This window comes from Staurois parvus, unplaced genomic scaffold (assembly GCF_062004578.1).
Source record: "Staurois parvus isolate SC_StPar_1 unplaced genomic scaffold, SC_StPar_1.0 ptg000678l, whole genome shotgun sequence".
Taxonomy (NCBI): Eukaryota; Metazoa; Chordata; class Amphibia; order Anura; family Ranidae; genus Staurois; species Staurois parvus.
The window spans coordinates 1,115,001-1,130,776 of record NW_028318474.1 but is presented as its reverse complement, the minus strand read 5'-3'; the positions used below and the strand labels follow the sequence as shown (position 1 = coordinate 1,130,776).

Below are 15,776 nucleotides of genomic sequence, written 5' to 3'. Positions count from 1 at the left end.
ACATAGAAGAGTGATGGCAGGAAGAAAAACAAGTGGTCAATCGAGTCTGCCCCATTTTTATATATACAGTGTATATATACAGTATTTGTGATTTTGTAATTTATTTTTCTGAGTATAGATCTAGGTTTGTATCAAGCATATTGAATCCACTTACTGTTGACTGACACACTATCTCCACTATCTCTGCTAAGTTTAGTTTTGACCTTTCCTCCTGTTAGTTTAAGGTCATGTCCCCTTGTTCTTTATCTTGGCTTCATAATGAAATTAGTGCCCTCCTGAAACTTATTAACACCCTTCATGTACTGTATTTAAATGTTTCAATTATGTCTCCCCATTTCCTGTCTCTCTTTAAAATGAAGCCCCAGTCTCCTGTAAGAAAAATAAAAGTCAGCAGCTACAAAAAGTGTAGCTGCTGACTTTTAAAAACAGCCACTCACCTGTCCCTCGATGTCCCAGTGGTGTCCTCACCCCTCTCCGGCCCTAGTCTGTCCCTGGCATCAAGTGTGGGTACCCGGCTGTGACAGCTTGGGGCTCCACAGCCGGGTGTCCACTGCGCATGCGCAAGGAACATTGCGTATTGCGAATGTGTCCCAGTAGACTGGGGGGGGGGGGTGGGAGCTAGGAAAACTTCTGATTCCAATTGCCTGGGCGTTCGAAGTAGAAGGGGGAGCGGGTACCTGTCAAAATCGGGTACCTACTCCCCCCTGCTCCCCAAAGGTGCCAGCATTTATAGCAGAACCTCCCCTTTTGGGTAGAGCTTTAAGACTGTACATATTAGGTTTCTCCAGATATGTTTTATCCTCCGGACCTTTCACTATTTGTGTTGCCAGTCTCTGGACTCATTGGGGTTTATTTACTAAAGCTGGAGAGTCCAAAATCAGACTCCCTTCTGCATAGAAACCAATCAGCTTCTAACCTCAGCTTGTTCAATGAAGCTTTGGCAATGAAACCTGGAAGCTGATTGGTTTCTATGCAGAAGGGAGTCTGATTTTGGACTCTCCAGCTTTAGTAAATAAACCCCATTCTGTCTTATCAATATATTTTTGTAGGTGAGGTTTTCAGAAATGGAAACTGTATTCTAAAAGAGGTCTAGTCAAGTATCTATATAGAGGAATCATATCCTCCTTCCTCCTGCTGGTGATCCTTCTAGTGATAACTAAAGATCTGAATAGGACAGTGGTCTCCAAACTGTGGCTCAGAGGCTGGATGTGTCCCCTTGTTTGGCTTTATACAGCCTTTGAGGCACAATTTCTCCCACTGATACCAAGAATGAGGTACTAGTTCTTCCACTGACACCAACAAAGGGGCATTGCTATTCTCACTGATACCAACAATGGGGCACTATTCCTTCCAAGGACACCAACAATGCGCACTATTCCTGCCATTGACACCAATGATGGGGTACAATTCCTCCCACTGACACAAACAATAAGGCACTATTCCTCCCCCAATACCAAAGATAGAACATTATTTATTCGCACTGATGTCAGGACATTTTCTACTTCCACCGGCCACACTCCGGGCCCCCTAAAGTCTGAAGAACAGTAAATTTGGCCCTTTGTTTAGAAGGTTTGGAGACCCCTAATATAGGGGAATCAGAACCTCCTTTCTCCTGCTGGTGATCCCTCTAGTAATGCCTTCTTAAATTCTATTTTCTTTTGACCACATTGTTTGTTTATTTTTATCATATTCATCTGAAACAAGTACCCTCAAATTTGTAGCTATGGCCAACACTGAAACCCTAATATTGTTATGGGGCTAAAGGAAGTAATCAATGGACTTGTGCCAGCATGCCCTGTGAGTCCCTTTGTCATGGTGGCAGATGGGACTTATAGTCTTCCCACTCACAAATCCCTGTTAATAGATCTTTGATCCATCTGTACAGCTGTGCTTAATTTAAACAAAACAGGATACCCCAGGGAGAAGCCCCCCACGATTCAGGTAAGTGGGAAGGGAGGAAAGGGTGGAAAATTGGTCCCCATAAAGAGTGCACAACAGTTTTATAAAAAGTGAACCCTCAATATTAGTATATAGGAAGGTACACAATATTTCCATTTGTCATATTTAAGCATATCCTCTTTTAAACAACAAAAGAAAAAATCTTACCAGAATTATTTAATGATGATTTGCTTATAATTAAGGTAGATTGGATGCCACCGGCAGCACTGTTTGTTGTGTATGACCAATTTGAATCGTTTCCTATTTTCTGTGTGCCATTGAAGTACCAGAAAACATCAGAGTAAGTGGTGACATTCACTGTACATATTAGATATACATTGTCATTAATAAAAATGTTGCTTGGGCTCACGCTGATGGTGCTCCAACCTATGAAAATGAAAGAGAATAAATCACCTTCTGATTTTACAATATTGCAAACCTATCTGGCAGACGTTTACCTTCAGCAAACACAAAGAGAAAAGAATCACTTTGTAACATTTTATAGCTTTGTTATCTGTTGATCCTGCCAGTAACTCCCTTAATATTCTACTTCCTTCAACATGATGACAACTGTTTGTTTTGCTGGTAAATTGCACAATCTCACACATTGTCACCCCATGGATGGGTACTTCGCCAGTAACATTTTACAGTTTAATTACATGCTTATCCTGCCAACAGATCCATAATTTTTTCCACTTTTTGTAACAAGGCAAGCTGTCCAACAAAAGTGTCAGTTAGAGAGTTGGGAGGAACCATATATGACACTGACAGGGCTGCTTGCAAATGTCAGCTATTATTCATATGGTTTAGCCACCTCAATACCAAGACAATTCTGACGCTTCTCTCATATATATATATAAATATCTGCATTTTTTTGCTGGAATTATTTAGAACCCCCAAACATCATATATTTCTTTTTAGGCAGAGGCCCTAGAGAATAAAACGGTGAATGTTGCATTTTTTTTATGTCACACGGTATTTGTGCAGCGGTTTGTTCAAACTCTATTTTTTTAATATACATTCATGAATTTTAATGCACAAATACACAATATAATATCCAATAGTTTGGTAAAATATACCAGATGATGTTACTCAGAGTAAACAGATACATAATATGCCCGTGGAAGGACGACTACATAAAAATTTCCATAGGCAACCCTTTTAAAGCCTTTACAGGTTACCAGCTTAGGGTTACACGCTAGAATTATTGCTCTAGCTATAACATTCGCAACGATACCTCACATGTGTGGTGTGATCAACCATTTACATATGTGTACAGGACCTACTTATGAATTTGCCTTTGTGCGTGAGCATTAAGGGGGGGGTGAGGCACTCTAAGATTTTATTTATTTTATTAAAAATTTTTATTACACTATCTCTTTAATTTTTTGTATCACTTTTATTGCTACCGCAAAGGATGAACAACATTCATTTAGTGGAACAGGATAGCCCTTCTGTAAAATGTAAAAGCAATCCAGGGGCTCTACAGCTGCTCAGATCACTTTTACATGATTCAGTATTGCCAGCTGAAAAGATTGATACTGGGGTCATGACAACAGCTGCAGCCATGGTCCCGATGTAACCACTGCAGCCCGGTGACATACGGGTACATCCTATGGGCGGGAAGTGGTTTAAGTGTTTTTTTGGCAAGAGAAAACTAGGCAGGGCTGACACCACTCACAACAGGACTTAGGAACCGAGTGCATTTCTGGCAGATCAGCTGTTTTTTCTGTACTTGCAGGGTCTTTAACTGGGATAAAATGTGGGATAATGTGCATGTATTGTAGAAATGCACTGCATGTGTTGTTTTTTAATAGTGTAAGAAAGAATTAAAACCCCTGTCAGTTTATTGGTTTACCTGTCTTTCCTTTTACTTCCTGTCCCAAAAGATACAACAGAAAGTAAGAAGTGGTCTCTACAGATTGAGGGGGATTTTCCTAAAACAATTATCACTGCAAAAGATGTCCCCTTCAGTTGGCAACAGAGTTTCTATAGTTCTCAGTCTCAAAAACAATTATCAGGACCACCAATAGAGATGGATAATCTACCTAGTAGGAGCACATAAAGCAATATAAACTTGACAGGGGTTGTAATCCTTCCCTATGCTATCCAAACCTAAAACCCCCCTCAAAAAACCCTGGTTTTGCACAGAGCAGCCTGGATGCTCCTCTTCTTGGGTCCCCCGCAGGCTCTCCTGGCTCTCCCTTTCTTTCAAGTGCCCCCACAGTAAACAGCTTGCTATGGGGAAACCTGTTGCTCTGTCCATTCACACATGGAGCCACGACTTGGCCTCACCCCCTCTCTCTCTCCTTACTGGCTGCGATCGACAGCAACCAGAGCCAATGGCTCCTGCTTGCTGTCTCAGCCAATGAGCAAGCAGAGACCCGGGACAGCTGAGGCTGTCATTCACATCGCTGGATTGCGATGACGCTCAGGTAAGTATTGAGGGGGCTGGGGACCCTGCTGCACACAGAAGGTTTTTTACCTTCATGCATAGAATGCATGAAGGTAAAAACCTTTCAGCCTTTTACAACCAATTTAAAATTTCCACACACGGTAAAATCAGCATTTTTTCTTAGAAAATTATTGAGAACTCCCAAATGTTATCTATTTTTTGAAAGCAGAAGCCCGGGAGAACATAATGGTGGCCAGTGCAATTTTTTTATGTCACACGATATTTGTGCAAAATATTATCAAACTCACATTTTCAAGAAGAAAAATGCTAAAGTAAATTTTAGTGCACACAAACACAATGTAACACCCAATGCTTTGGTAAAATAGAAAATACGGGGTTGCATTGAATAAATGGATATCAAACATGCCAAGACTCATAAGTGCACATGGCAACAAACTTCGGTACTTAAAATTATTTTATAGGTGATGCTTTGAAAGCCTTTAGAGGTTGTCAGTTTAGAGTTAACCATGAATGGTGGCCCTACAATTATTGCTCTCACGCTGATGTTCATAGTGAAATCATGATGTGTGTTGCAATAACAGATCCGAGCACACCCCTTAAGAATACGTGTAATTGCATGAAACGCGTCACGGAGGAGCTGTATGCGGTGACGTCATGCCACCGAGACCACGAGGAGGTCCGGCGGCCATCTTGAATACTTATATGGTCAATGCATTTTCTTCTGCTGTTTTGGCTGCTGTTTTGGCTACTTATAATAAATGAGCATTCTTCAATACTACACTATGCGCATCCTTCTTTCTGGATCTTTATGAGCCAATACAACTACAGAGCCCATTCTGGAGGACGGCAGTGATGCTGCAGATAACCCAGGGGAAGGGGATCTCTCTGACCAGACCAGGCTGCTTATATCCTCAAAGGGGACCTCCAGCTGACAACTATATACACAAATGCGTATTATGATTTCGCATCTGGTGAGTGCGCAATCTTAACATATACTCCTGGCACATCACCTGAATGATCATTAGAGGCATACGGATCACCTACCTGAGACCATTTTGGATGGATCTTCACTATTAATATTCTGTAGACTTTTATATGTCATAGTTTGGAGTGGTGTTTTTTAGCACTATTACGTGTTCACAATTGTCACGTTAGTAGCATGATATTGTAGATATATTACCGTATTTTCCGGCGTATAAGACGACTTTTCAACCCATGAAAATCTTCTGAAAAGTCGGGGGTCGTCTTATACGCCGGTATACAGCGAGCCGGTGTAAGGGTGGCACTTCTTCGAGGGACACTAAGTACAGGTGTGGGCAGAGGGGCTGCTGTACCTTACCTGGCTCCGGTCCCACGATGATCCGGTCCAGGAAGCGCGGCTGCTCCTTCTTTCAGTTCGGCCGCTCGGCTCCGCCTCCTCACCGGTGATTTGGCGCCAGCACTGGAAAGGCACACAGGCGACCAATCACCGACGAGGAGGTGGAGCCGAGCAGCCCAGCGAAAATCGAGCGGCCGAACTGAGAGAAGGAGCAGCCGCTCCTCTCCCCCACTGACACCAACAATGGGGCACTATTCCTCCTCCCCACTGACACCAACGATGAGGCACTGTTCCTCCCCCCCACTGACACCAATGATGGGACACTATTCTCCCCACTGATACCAATGATGGGGCACTATTCCTGCCACTGATACCAATGATGGGGCACTATTTCTCCTACTGATACCAATGATGGGGCACTATTCCTCCCACTGATACCAACAATGGGGCACTATTCCTCCCACTGACACCAATGATGGGGCACTATTCCTCCTCTCCACTGACACCAATGATGGGGCACTATTCTCCCCACTGATACCAATGATGGGGCACTATTCCTCCCACTGATATAACGATGGGGCACTATTCCTCCCACTGACACCAATGATGGGGCACTATTCCTCCTCTCCACTGACACCAATGATGGGGCACTATTCTCCCCACTGATACCAATGATGGGGCACTATTCCTCCCACTGACACCAATGATGGGGCACTATTCCTCCCACTGACACCAATTATGGGGCACTATTCCTCCTCCCCACTGACACCAATGATAGGGCACTATTCTCCCCACTGATACCAATGATGGGGCACTATTCCTCCCCCACTGACACCAACGATGGGGCACTATTCCTCCTCCCCACTGACACCAACAATGGGGCACTATTCCTCCTCCCCACTGACACCAACGATGGGGCACTATTCTCCCCACTGATACCAATGATGGGGCACTATTCTCCCCACTGATACCAATGATGGGGCGCTATTCCTCCCACTGACACCAATGACGGGGCGCAATTCCTCCTACTGACACCAATGACGGGGCGCAATTCCTGCCACTGACACCATTGATGGGGTGCTATTCCTCCCACTGACACCAATGATGGAGCACTATTCCTCCCACTGACACTAATGATGGGACACTATTCCTCCCACTGACGCCAATGATGGGACACTATTCCTCCCACTGACACCAATGATGGGGCACGATTCTTCCCACTGACACCAATGATGGGGCACTATTCCTCCCACTGACTAATGATGGGGCACTATTCCTCCCACTGCACTAATGATGGGACACTATTCCTCACACACTGACACTAATGATGGGGCACCATCATTGGTGTCAGTGGGAGGAATAGTGTCCCATCATTGGTATCAGTAGGAGGAATAGTGCCCCATCATTGGTGTCAGTGGATGAAATAGTGCCCCATCATTGGTGTCAGTGGGAGGAGTAGTGCCTCATCATTGGTATCAGTGGGAGGAATCCTGTCCCATCATTGGTGTCAGTGGGAGGAATAGCACCCCATCATTGGAATACCATACTGAAATAGCATACCATATTGAAATCAAATCTGATGTTTTTTCATTTTTATTTGGTGTGCGTTGGAAGAGGGGTAGTCTTATACGGCGAGTATAGCTCAAACCCTATATTTTAACAGGAAAAGTAGGGGGTCGTCTTATATGCCGGAAAATACGGTATATTTACATGTGATTTGCACTGTCACCTTATATGGGCATATTATTGAGTTATTAATTTTTACATATGGATATATATTTTTATATATTTATTGTATATAGTGCTTAATTTTAACAGTCTACTTTTAGCGCTGCACCTTTCTTTATCTGTTGCAATCACTGTCTACATACATGTGCTGGATCTCTGGCTGCATTTGCATTTGCGTGTGGAGGTGGGGAACGAGGGTGCTTTAAAATTTTGTTTTATTATTTTTATTTAATTTTTTAATTTTTTTAAAAATGTAATGTTATTACTATTAAAATGCAGCTAACCAGCAACCTAAATGATAGTACTGGGCACGCGACAGGTAATCTTTATGGAGATATCAAGGGTATATTAGACCCTCAATGTCTCCCCTGCCCTCCATAGCAGCTAGTCAAGCACAGGAAATGATAGTTTCGAAAACTGGAAGTGACAAAATCATCATCGCTTCCAGATTCATTAGTCACAGAGGAAATCAGGGAACGATAGTACAACAAATTGTACTATTTGCATACAACATCCTTCAGCCAACATTTTATGGAACAAAGCAACTAAATGTCTTACCTTGGACCATAGTTGTAACAGAAGTTGCTGTGTAGGCAGTGGTGGCTAGGTTTTTTATTAAAGCATTATTGGCAGTGGTAAGTACATCCGCAGTGGTAGGTTCTGAGACCACAGTGTAATCTGCAATGACGCTCCCAGGTCTGAAATTTAAAAAACAAATATCACGGTGTGCAAAAACCAAAGCCCAAATCCATCTAGTCAACATTTTTTTTCTGTTAGTTTTGAAGAGAATAGAAAAACAGTAAGGATTATTTCCTTTATAATCTATGACTAAACAGAAACAACTTAAAATGTTTTACAGATTTGCAGTCAAATTTGAGAAAACCCCACTGTATGCTTGTTATGTTTTCCTATTCACACAGCTAATTTATCAAATCCAAAAGTGGCTGTCCAGCAATTAGGGAATTAAAACAGGTGGTAAGGAGGTGATACAATGCCTCCTGACTGCCTGTCTATTGGTGTCTGAAGTGTGATCCGAAAGTGGATTGCTCCTCAGACTGTAAAGCAAGTTTAAACAAGGCTGTATAGACAGCTAAAAAGATCATTAGTGTAATGCCTCAGAACTATGCAGGCACCATCAAATGGGAGGCCACTTGGCCTAGTGACCCAGGCAACAGATCAAGGGGCCCCTAGACAACTCTTGAGGAACCCTGTATGAGTTTGGCTGCTCTATACCAACTGCTCAAGTCCTCTCTGGGCAGCATCTAATGTTATTCTTTAGGCTGCTTCTCTCCCCATAATATGGAAATGCAAAAGCAATTTGAAGCTGGTCAAATGCACCTGTGAAGAATTTTAATGATCTCAGAAATATGTGACTTTTGTCTATTGAAACCTGTTGGTACAGGCTATTAGGCCCAGTTCACACTAGTGCGGGCCCATGTTTGCTCGGGCATGGCAGCACATTCATTTGAATGGGCTGCTAGGCTGCGTGAGCCGCACAAAAATGCAGCCACAGGGAAACTGCATGGTCTTTTTGACCATGCGGTTTCTCAGCAGTTCCAGCACCTGCAATTGCACTGCGGACTGAGATGCATGGGGTGCCATTTAGAATGGCAGCCCCGCGCATCTTGCAAAAGTAGCACGATTTGGCTGCGGGTGGTTGCAGGTATGGGAATTGATGCAATTCCCACACCCACAACCGGAATGCACAGTGTGAAGCAGGGGTCATAGATGCTGGACCATCTTGCCCAGGGTTTCACATATCATTAACGAAAACAGCAAACCCAAATATTCCTGCACTTGGGGATGGACTCAATGGCTCTGAAGAAGAGGCAAGTCCTCGAAACATGTTAGCCTGTTGGAAGTCCAGGGTTCCCATTGCGGACAGTCACGTAGTGTGCATTGGACAGTGCTGTTCTTTATGATGTGCCTTTGACTTTATTGTCATTTGTGAGTACGATACCCATCTTTATTCCTTTAATAAATGTTTTTTAAGGTAAGGCACTAGGCCAGTGTGCCCTCTGTTTTTTTATATCCTTTCACATATCATTGGTATTACTCTCTATTCCTTACCAAGCAGGACTATGTTATCTTTTTGCTTGCTGTCTCTTTGTTGCAGTGCATGTGTGTTTCCTATAAGTCTAAAAATCAATAGCTACAGAATTTTACAACACTACATCCTCATAATAATTTCTTACCTGAAACTAGTAACTTTGGCTGATTGGAAGCCAGGAAGCGTGTTATAAGATATATTAAACTGGAGAACAAAAAAAATGTAGATATAGGGTTAGGAACAACCTAGACATGGATATAGTACTATGTTTTATTGAGGTATGATTGCTTTAGGGAAGTAGGGTTGTAGAAGCAGTCTGGAGGAACTAAAACCCCTGGCAGATTTTTTTACTTTGCTTCCTGTCCCAGTGAAACAGGAATAAGTCAGAGTGAAACTCACTGAAGTGAGGAAAATCCCCTATTTAGTGGTCACCGGAACAGGTTCTGTTCCAGTGACAACTGAAATCATTTGGATTTCCCATCACTTTATGTCCTGGTGAGAGTGGTCACAGGACAAACACAGAGGGTAGTTTTTCCAGCAGTGACACAGACCAAAATAGAAACTTGACAGTAGTCTCTCTACTCCATCGAAAACTTAAAACAAATACCTGAAATAACAGACATTGAACTTTATTTTCAATTTTTTAATATTTAAACTAAGTCTAAAACTTAGTTTAAATATTAAAAAAAATCATAAAGACAATCTAAAGCCAAACCTTTATTTTTTTTTTGATAAATAAAAACTTTTCCTGTCTATGTCCCATTGATACGATTTCTCTTCACTGCCTGTACCAGACACAACAGGAAGGAAGCCATGATCTCTACAAAGTGAGATGAATCTCCCTCTTAGACAACTGTCACCTTAACAAGTGTCTCCATTGGATGATTTCTCCTCCACTCCTGTTCCAGTGACAACTACAAAAATTAGCTTTTGCCATTGCCTTCAGTCCTAGTGACAGTGGTCATCAGGACACATACAGAGAGTGAATCTCTCCAGTGGAGACACAACAGGGGTTCCTTACCACTCTATACTAATCGAAAAAAGGTTTTGGCTTCATACACACTTTAAAGAATCAATAGTTAAATGGTAAGCCTGTGAAAACAAAATGGTAAGCCTGTGAAAACAAATCGTAACATTTTAAAGCTATAGGAAAGGCTTGCCATACATATGCAATTTCCATTAAATTGTAAAGATTGCTTCTTAATTCTGAATAACTGTGTTGTTGATCTGTTTGTAAGGAAGGGGGGGCAGTTAGCTAGTCTGCCACTAGGTGGCCCTGTCCCAAAATGGTGTGGTAATAGGGAATATTGTAATTGGGTGGCAGGTCCCCTTTAGAGAAATCCTTTGAGCAGTGTTGTCATCAGTGTAGTCGGTGCCCATATAAAGGCCAGGAAGGGGGGCATTAGGCAGACGGGCATGGAAACCAAACACCCACACCTATACGGATGTAGTCCACACAGCGAAAGCCTTGCAGTAGTGTTGTCTGATGAAATCCTCAAACATGGTCTAACTGGACTTGGAGTGGGATGCAGAAGGTCTTGCAGGTCAAGCTAATGTTCTCTGGGAGTGCACTAATGTCCCTGGGACGTCTAGTGACACCTGGGAGTGTACTGAACCTTGAGGAGAAGCTGCAGCAGTCCTGTCTTTGGAAAGACTAGAAGAAAGTTATGAGCTGGATGTATAAAGCCTCACAGGCAAGCTCCATTTTAAAAAAACAACGCTTTCCAGTCCTATATTAGATCTATGGGCAGCTGGATATAAACAACCATCATGTTAAGGTCCAATCAATCAAGTTTCTGAGCGGAAAAACAGAAATAATTGCAGAGACCTCTTCCCTTTTTTTTTTCCGGACCTGGATGGACTCAGAGGTAAGTGAATGTAAACAGACACACCTCCATTTACATTTGCCTGCCCATAGACTTGCATGGATTTTCCAATTAGGTCCACCTGAAAAACTGATAGGCAGACCTGGCTGGAAAGCAGTGTTAATTTAGACATCACATTTCAATTTAGTTTTAGTCATAGTCTTTTGACTAAAATGCCATTTTAGTTTTAGTTGTATTTTAGTCATCCGAATTGTTTTAGTTTTACTTGTATTTTAGTTGACTAAAATCTCCAGTACATTTTATTTGACTAAAATCGAATGGGATTTATTAAATTGTAATGCATTATTTAAGCATTTCTCTAGAATTTCCAAACTCATTATATACTCCAGGAGTATCTAAAATCTAATAACATATTATTTATGCTATTAAAGTTTGAACAAACCACACAGACACAGATTTTGGAATTGATTTTAGTCATAATTTTCGTCAATTGACGAAAAGTTGAATTGATTTTCTTTCAGTTTTTGTCACTGAAAATTATGATGAAAATATTTTCGTCAAAGAAATTAACACTGTTGGAAAGCTTGTGTGAAAGGAGCCTAAGGCTTCTATAAAGAGTGGAGCCCTAGAGAGCCCATCTCTGGAAACATCCTCAGTTCTAGGAGGATAGTCACTGATTCAGCCTGATTGCCTCCTTTCAAAACCTAGAGACCAATTATTGGGGCGTTTTGCCCTTTAAAAGAGAAGTATGGGATTTTTTTTTTCAAATCATACTTACCTAGGTGGATGCAGCATTGGTTCGATGCTGCATCTGTCCCCCGGTGGCTCTAAGTGTGAAAACTCAGCAATCACATGACTGCTGATCACCACCACTTTGAGCAGAGAGCAGTGACTGTCAGTGACCGCTATCTGCTCTGCCCCCCCCCCCCCACTCACTGGAGCACTGGGCTGTGGAGGGGGAGGGAGCGGCTGGCTCAGGCTCTCAGCAGATCCTTGAGAGGAGAGCTTCTCCAGACCCCGGGGTGGATCCCGACTTTAGTCGGGATCTTTCCCCAGCCTGGACCGGCTGAGTGACGTCAGCCGACAGCGGGCTTCATGCACTTCAGCCTGCTGTCAGCTGAAAGCGGGTCACAGGTTTGCAGAACAAACTGCGCTCCTGTGATCCTCAGGAGAAGTACAGGAAAAAGAGGTTTCGCTGTACTTCTCCTTTATGGAAATGTAAACACTTATCTTTTGGATACCTCTAGAAACAACTTGTAAGATTAATCAATAATCTGAAGGAAAGCAATTCAGTTCATGTCTATAATTGAGGCCATATAAAAATTCAGAGCAATGTTTCATTTTATACATATTCATCTCTGCTGAAAATTTAAACGTACCGAATTTTCCAGAATGTTTTTGCATTCTTGGTATGCGGATGAAGCTGGGTTCAGAAAATCAGGCGTAAAATCTTTCAAGATTGTGAGACTCAGTTTTGTAGTAACTGTAAAACAAAGTATTCCACGGGTCAAACAAACATAGTCCTGGACCATAAAGGGCCATATAGGGAAGTACACTTCCTTGAAAAAGTATTCATACCCCTTGAAATTTTCCACATTTTGTCATGTTACAACTAAAAATGTAAATGCATTTTATTGGGATTTTATGTGATAGACCAACACAAAGTGTCACATAATTGTGAAGTGGAAGGAAAATGATAAATGGCTTTCAAATTTTTTTACAAATAAATATCTGAAAAGTGTTGCGTGCATTTGTATTCAGCCCCCTTTACTCTGACACCCCTAACTAAAATCTAATGGAACTGATTGCCTTCAGAAGTCACTTAATTATTAAATAGTGTGCAATTGTGTGATTTAATCTCAGTATAAATACAGCTGTTCTGTGAAGCCCTCAGAGGTTTGTTAGAGAAGATTAGTGAACAAACAGCATCATGAAGGCCAGGGAACACACCAGACAGGTCAGGGATAAATTTGTGGAGAACTTTAAAGCAGGATTAGGTTATAAAAAAAAAATCCCAAGCTTTGAACATCTCACGGAGCACTGTTCAATCCATCATCCGAAAATGGAAAGAGTATGGCACAACTGCAATCCTACTGAGACATGGCCATCCACCTAACCTGACAGTTCCGGCAAGAAAAGCATTAATCAGAGAAGCAGCCATGGTAACTCTGGAGGAGCTGCAGAGATGCACAGCTCAGGTGTGAGAATCTGTCCACAGGACAACTATTAGTGATGCACTCCACAAATCTGGCCTTTATGGAAGAGTGGCAAGAAAAAATCCATTGTTGAAAGAAAGCCACAAGAAGTCCAGTTTGCAAGAAGCCAAGTGAGGGACACAGCAAACATGTGGAAGAAGGTGCTCTGGTCAGATGAGACCAAAATTGAACTTTTTGGTCTAAAAGCAAAGCGCTATGTGTGGTGGAAAACAAACACTGCACATCACCCTGAACACACCATACAAACCATGAAACATGGTGGTGGCAGCATCATGTTGTGGGAATGCTTTTCGTCAGCAGGGATAGGAAAGCAGGTCAGAGTTGATGGGAAGATGGATGGAGCCAAATACAGGACAATTTTAGGAGAACACATGTTAGAGTCTGCAAAAGACTTGAGACTGAGGCGGAGGTTCACCTTCCAGCAGAACAACGACCCTAAACATACAGCCAGAACTACAATGGATTGGTTTAGATCAAAGCATATTCATGTGTTAGAATGGCCCAGTCAAAGTCCAGACCTAAATCCAATTGAGAATCTGTTGCAAGACTTGAAAATTGCTGTTCACAGACATTCTCCATCTAATCTGACAGAGCTTCAGCTAATTTAAAAAGAATAATGGGCAAAAATATCACTCTGTATATGTGCAAAGCTGATAGAGACATCCCCAAAAAGTCTTGCAGCTGTAATTGCAGTGAAAGTTGGTTCTACAAAAGTATTGAATACAAATGCACGCTACACTTTTCACATATTTATTTGTAAAAAATGTTGAAAACCATTTCTCATTTTCCCTCCACTTTACAATTATGTGCCACTTTGTGTTGATCTATCACATAAAAATCTCAATAAAATACATTTACGTTTTTGGTTGTAACATGACAAAATGTGGAAAAGTTCAAAGGGTATGAATGCATTTTCAAGGCACTGTACCTCCCAAAGCCTAGCTGAAAAACTCCTAGAGATGGCATTATCCCATCCTGCCTTGTTGTTAGGATGTTGCTAAGACACTCCCAGCTGTCATTGCTTGACCTCACCATCATAGGAGGGAGCTTTCAAACCCCTGCCCATGTGTGGTACACAATCTCCTCCATCTCAGTATTGCTAAGCTCAGATCTACTTTGATGGGGGAGAGAGAGAGAGCGTGTTAATGGGTTTGAATGGCATGAGTGTCTAAGCAAACATGCTCACCCCCACCATCACAGGAGTGAGCTCTTTCTCAAATTCAAACCCTCTAACATGCATGCTCTCTCCCCTGTCACTTCGCAGTAGCTCTGAGCTCAGTGAGGCTGTAATAGAGGAAAAAGTGAACAGCAAATGTGCGGGGGGGGGGGGGGGGGGGGTTTGAAGGTCTGATCCTGTAGTAGAGGGGGTGAGCAGTAATGGCTGCGAGTTTCTCAGCAACATCCAAGCAACAAGGCAGGGCGAGATGACGCCATCTCTCTGAGCTTTTCGGCCAGGCACATACATGGCCTACACCCATAGCAAGTCCAGCTTTAGTGAGAGCTGTACAATTTGTTTTTGTCTACAGGCACCCTTTATGTGTTTAGGCATTTTTTTGGTAAAGGTGAACTAACCATTTAAAGCAAAATCTGCATCTTTGGCTGGTACATCAACATTGACAACATTTCTATATGTTCAAAAAAGAACTGGTTGCAGCTGATCTTATGGAAGAAACTGCACATTCACGACTGCATCACAATAAGGGCAGTATTTTCAGGCCACACAGTATTGTAAAATGGGAAAAACCTGGATAAGAGATCTTGCAGGCCCTAAAATGTTGCATTTTCACCTATCGTGAGCTAATAATTTCAATAAACCTTTGAACCATTGATTATGGATTCATGGTGTGTTGGCAACATATATTCCGGTCTATGCTGATTTTAGTCAACCTGCTGGCAGTTGCTGTAGCACCTTCCTTCTCCAGGCTGTGTCCAGGAATACTAGTGTTGGAAATATTGTAAAACTGAGGGACAGGAAGTGACTGAAAATCTCCCATCGGGTGTACAGTCAAAAACATATTTTTAGCAGAGTGAGGAAGAGTTACAGTTTTGAACAAGACGTCTTTGCTGTTTGTGACATCCTGTCCCAATGACATCCGCACCCCACATTCCTTGTACTGGCGTCATAGAAACAGGAAACAAGGGAGAATCTTCCAAAGACAAAATTAAAAACTTGTCAGAAACTTTCACTCTTCCCCACCCTATCCAGAACAAAAACAATTGGTTGAAGTTAGGATCACTGTTCATGCCTCAACTTTTCGAAAACCCTTTCAACCTTTTTAACATG

General features: G+C 42.2%; 1 protein-coding gene across 2 annotated transcripts in view; it reads right to left on the bottom strand.

Moving 5' to 3' along the window:
- LOC149447646 (adhesion G protein-coupled receptor F5-like) overlaps window positions 1–15,776 on the bottom strand; it is a 266,556-nt gene that overhangs the window by 42,154 nt on the left and 208,626 nt on the right. For both annotated transcript variants that reach the window (XM_089652270.1, XM_089652269.1), the window contains exons 6-9: window positions 12,656–12,759; window positions 9,596–9,654; window positions 7,959–8,098; window positions 2,107–2,325 (exon numbers count right to left, since the gene is read on the bottom strand). In XM_089652270.1, coding sequence (XP_089508396.1) covers window positions 2,107–2,325; window positions 7,959–8,098; window positions 9,596–9,654; window positions 12,656–12,759 — 522 coding nt within the window. The remainder of the gene's footprint in view (window positions 1–2,106; window positions 2,326–7,958; window positions 8,099–9,595; window positions 9,655–12,655; window positions 12,760–15,776) is intronic.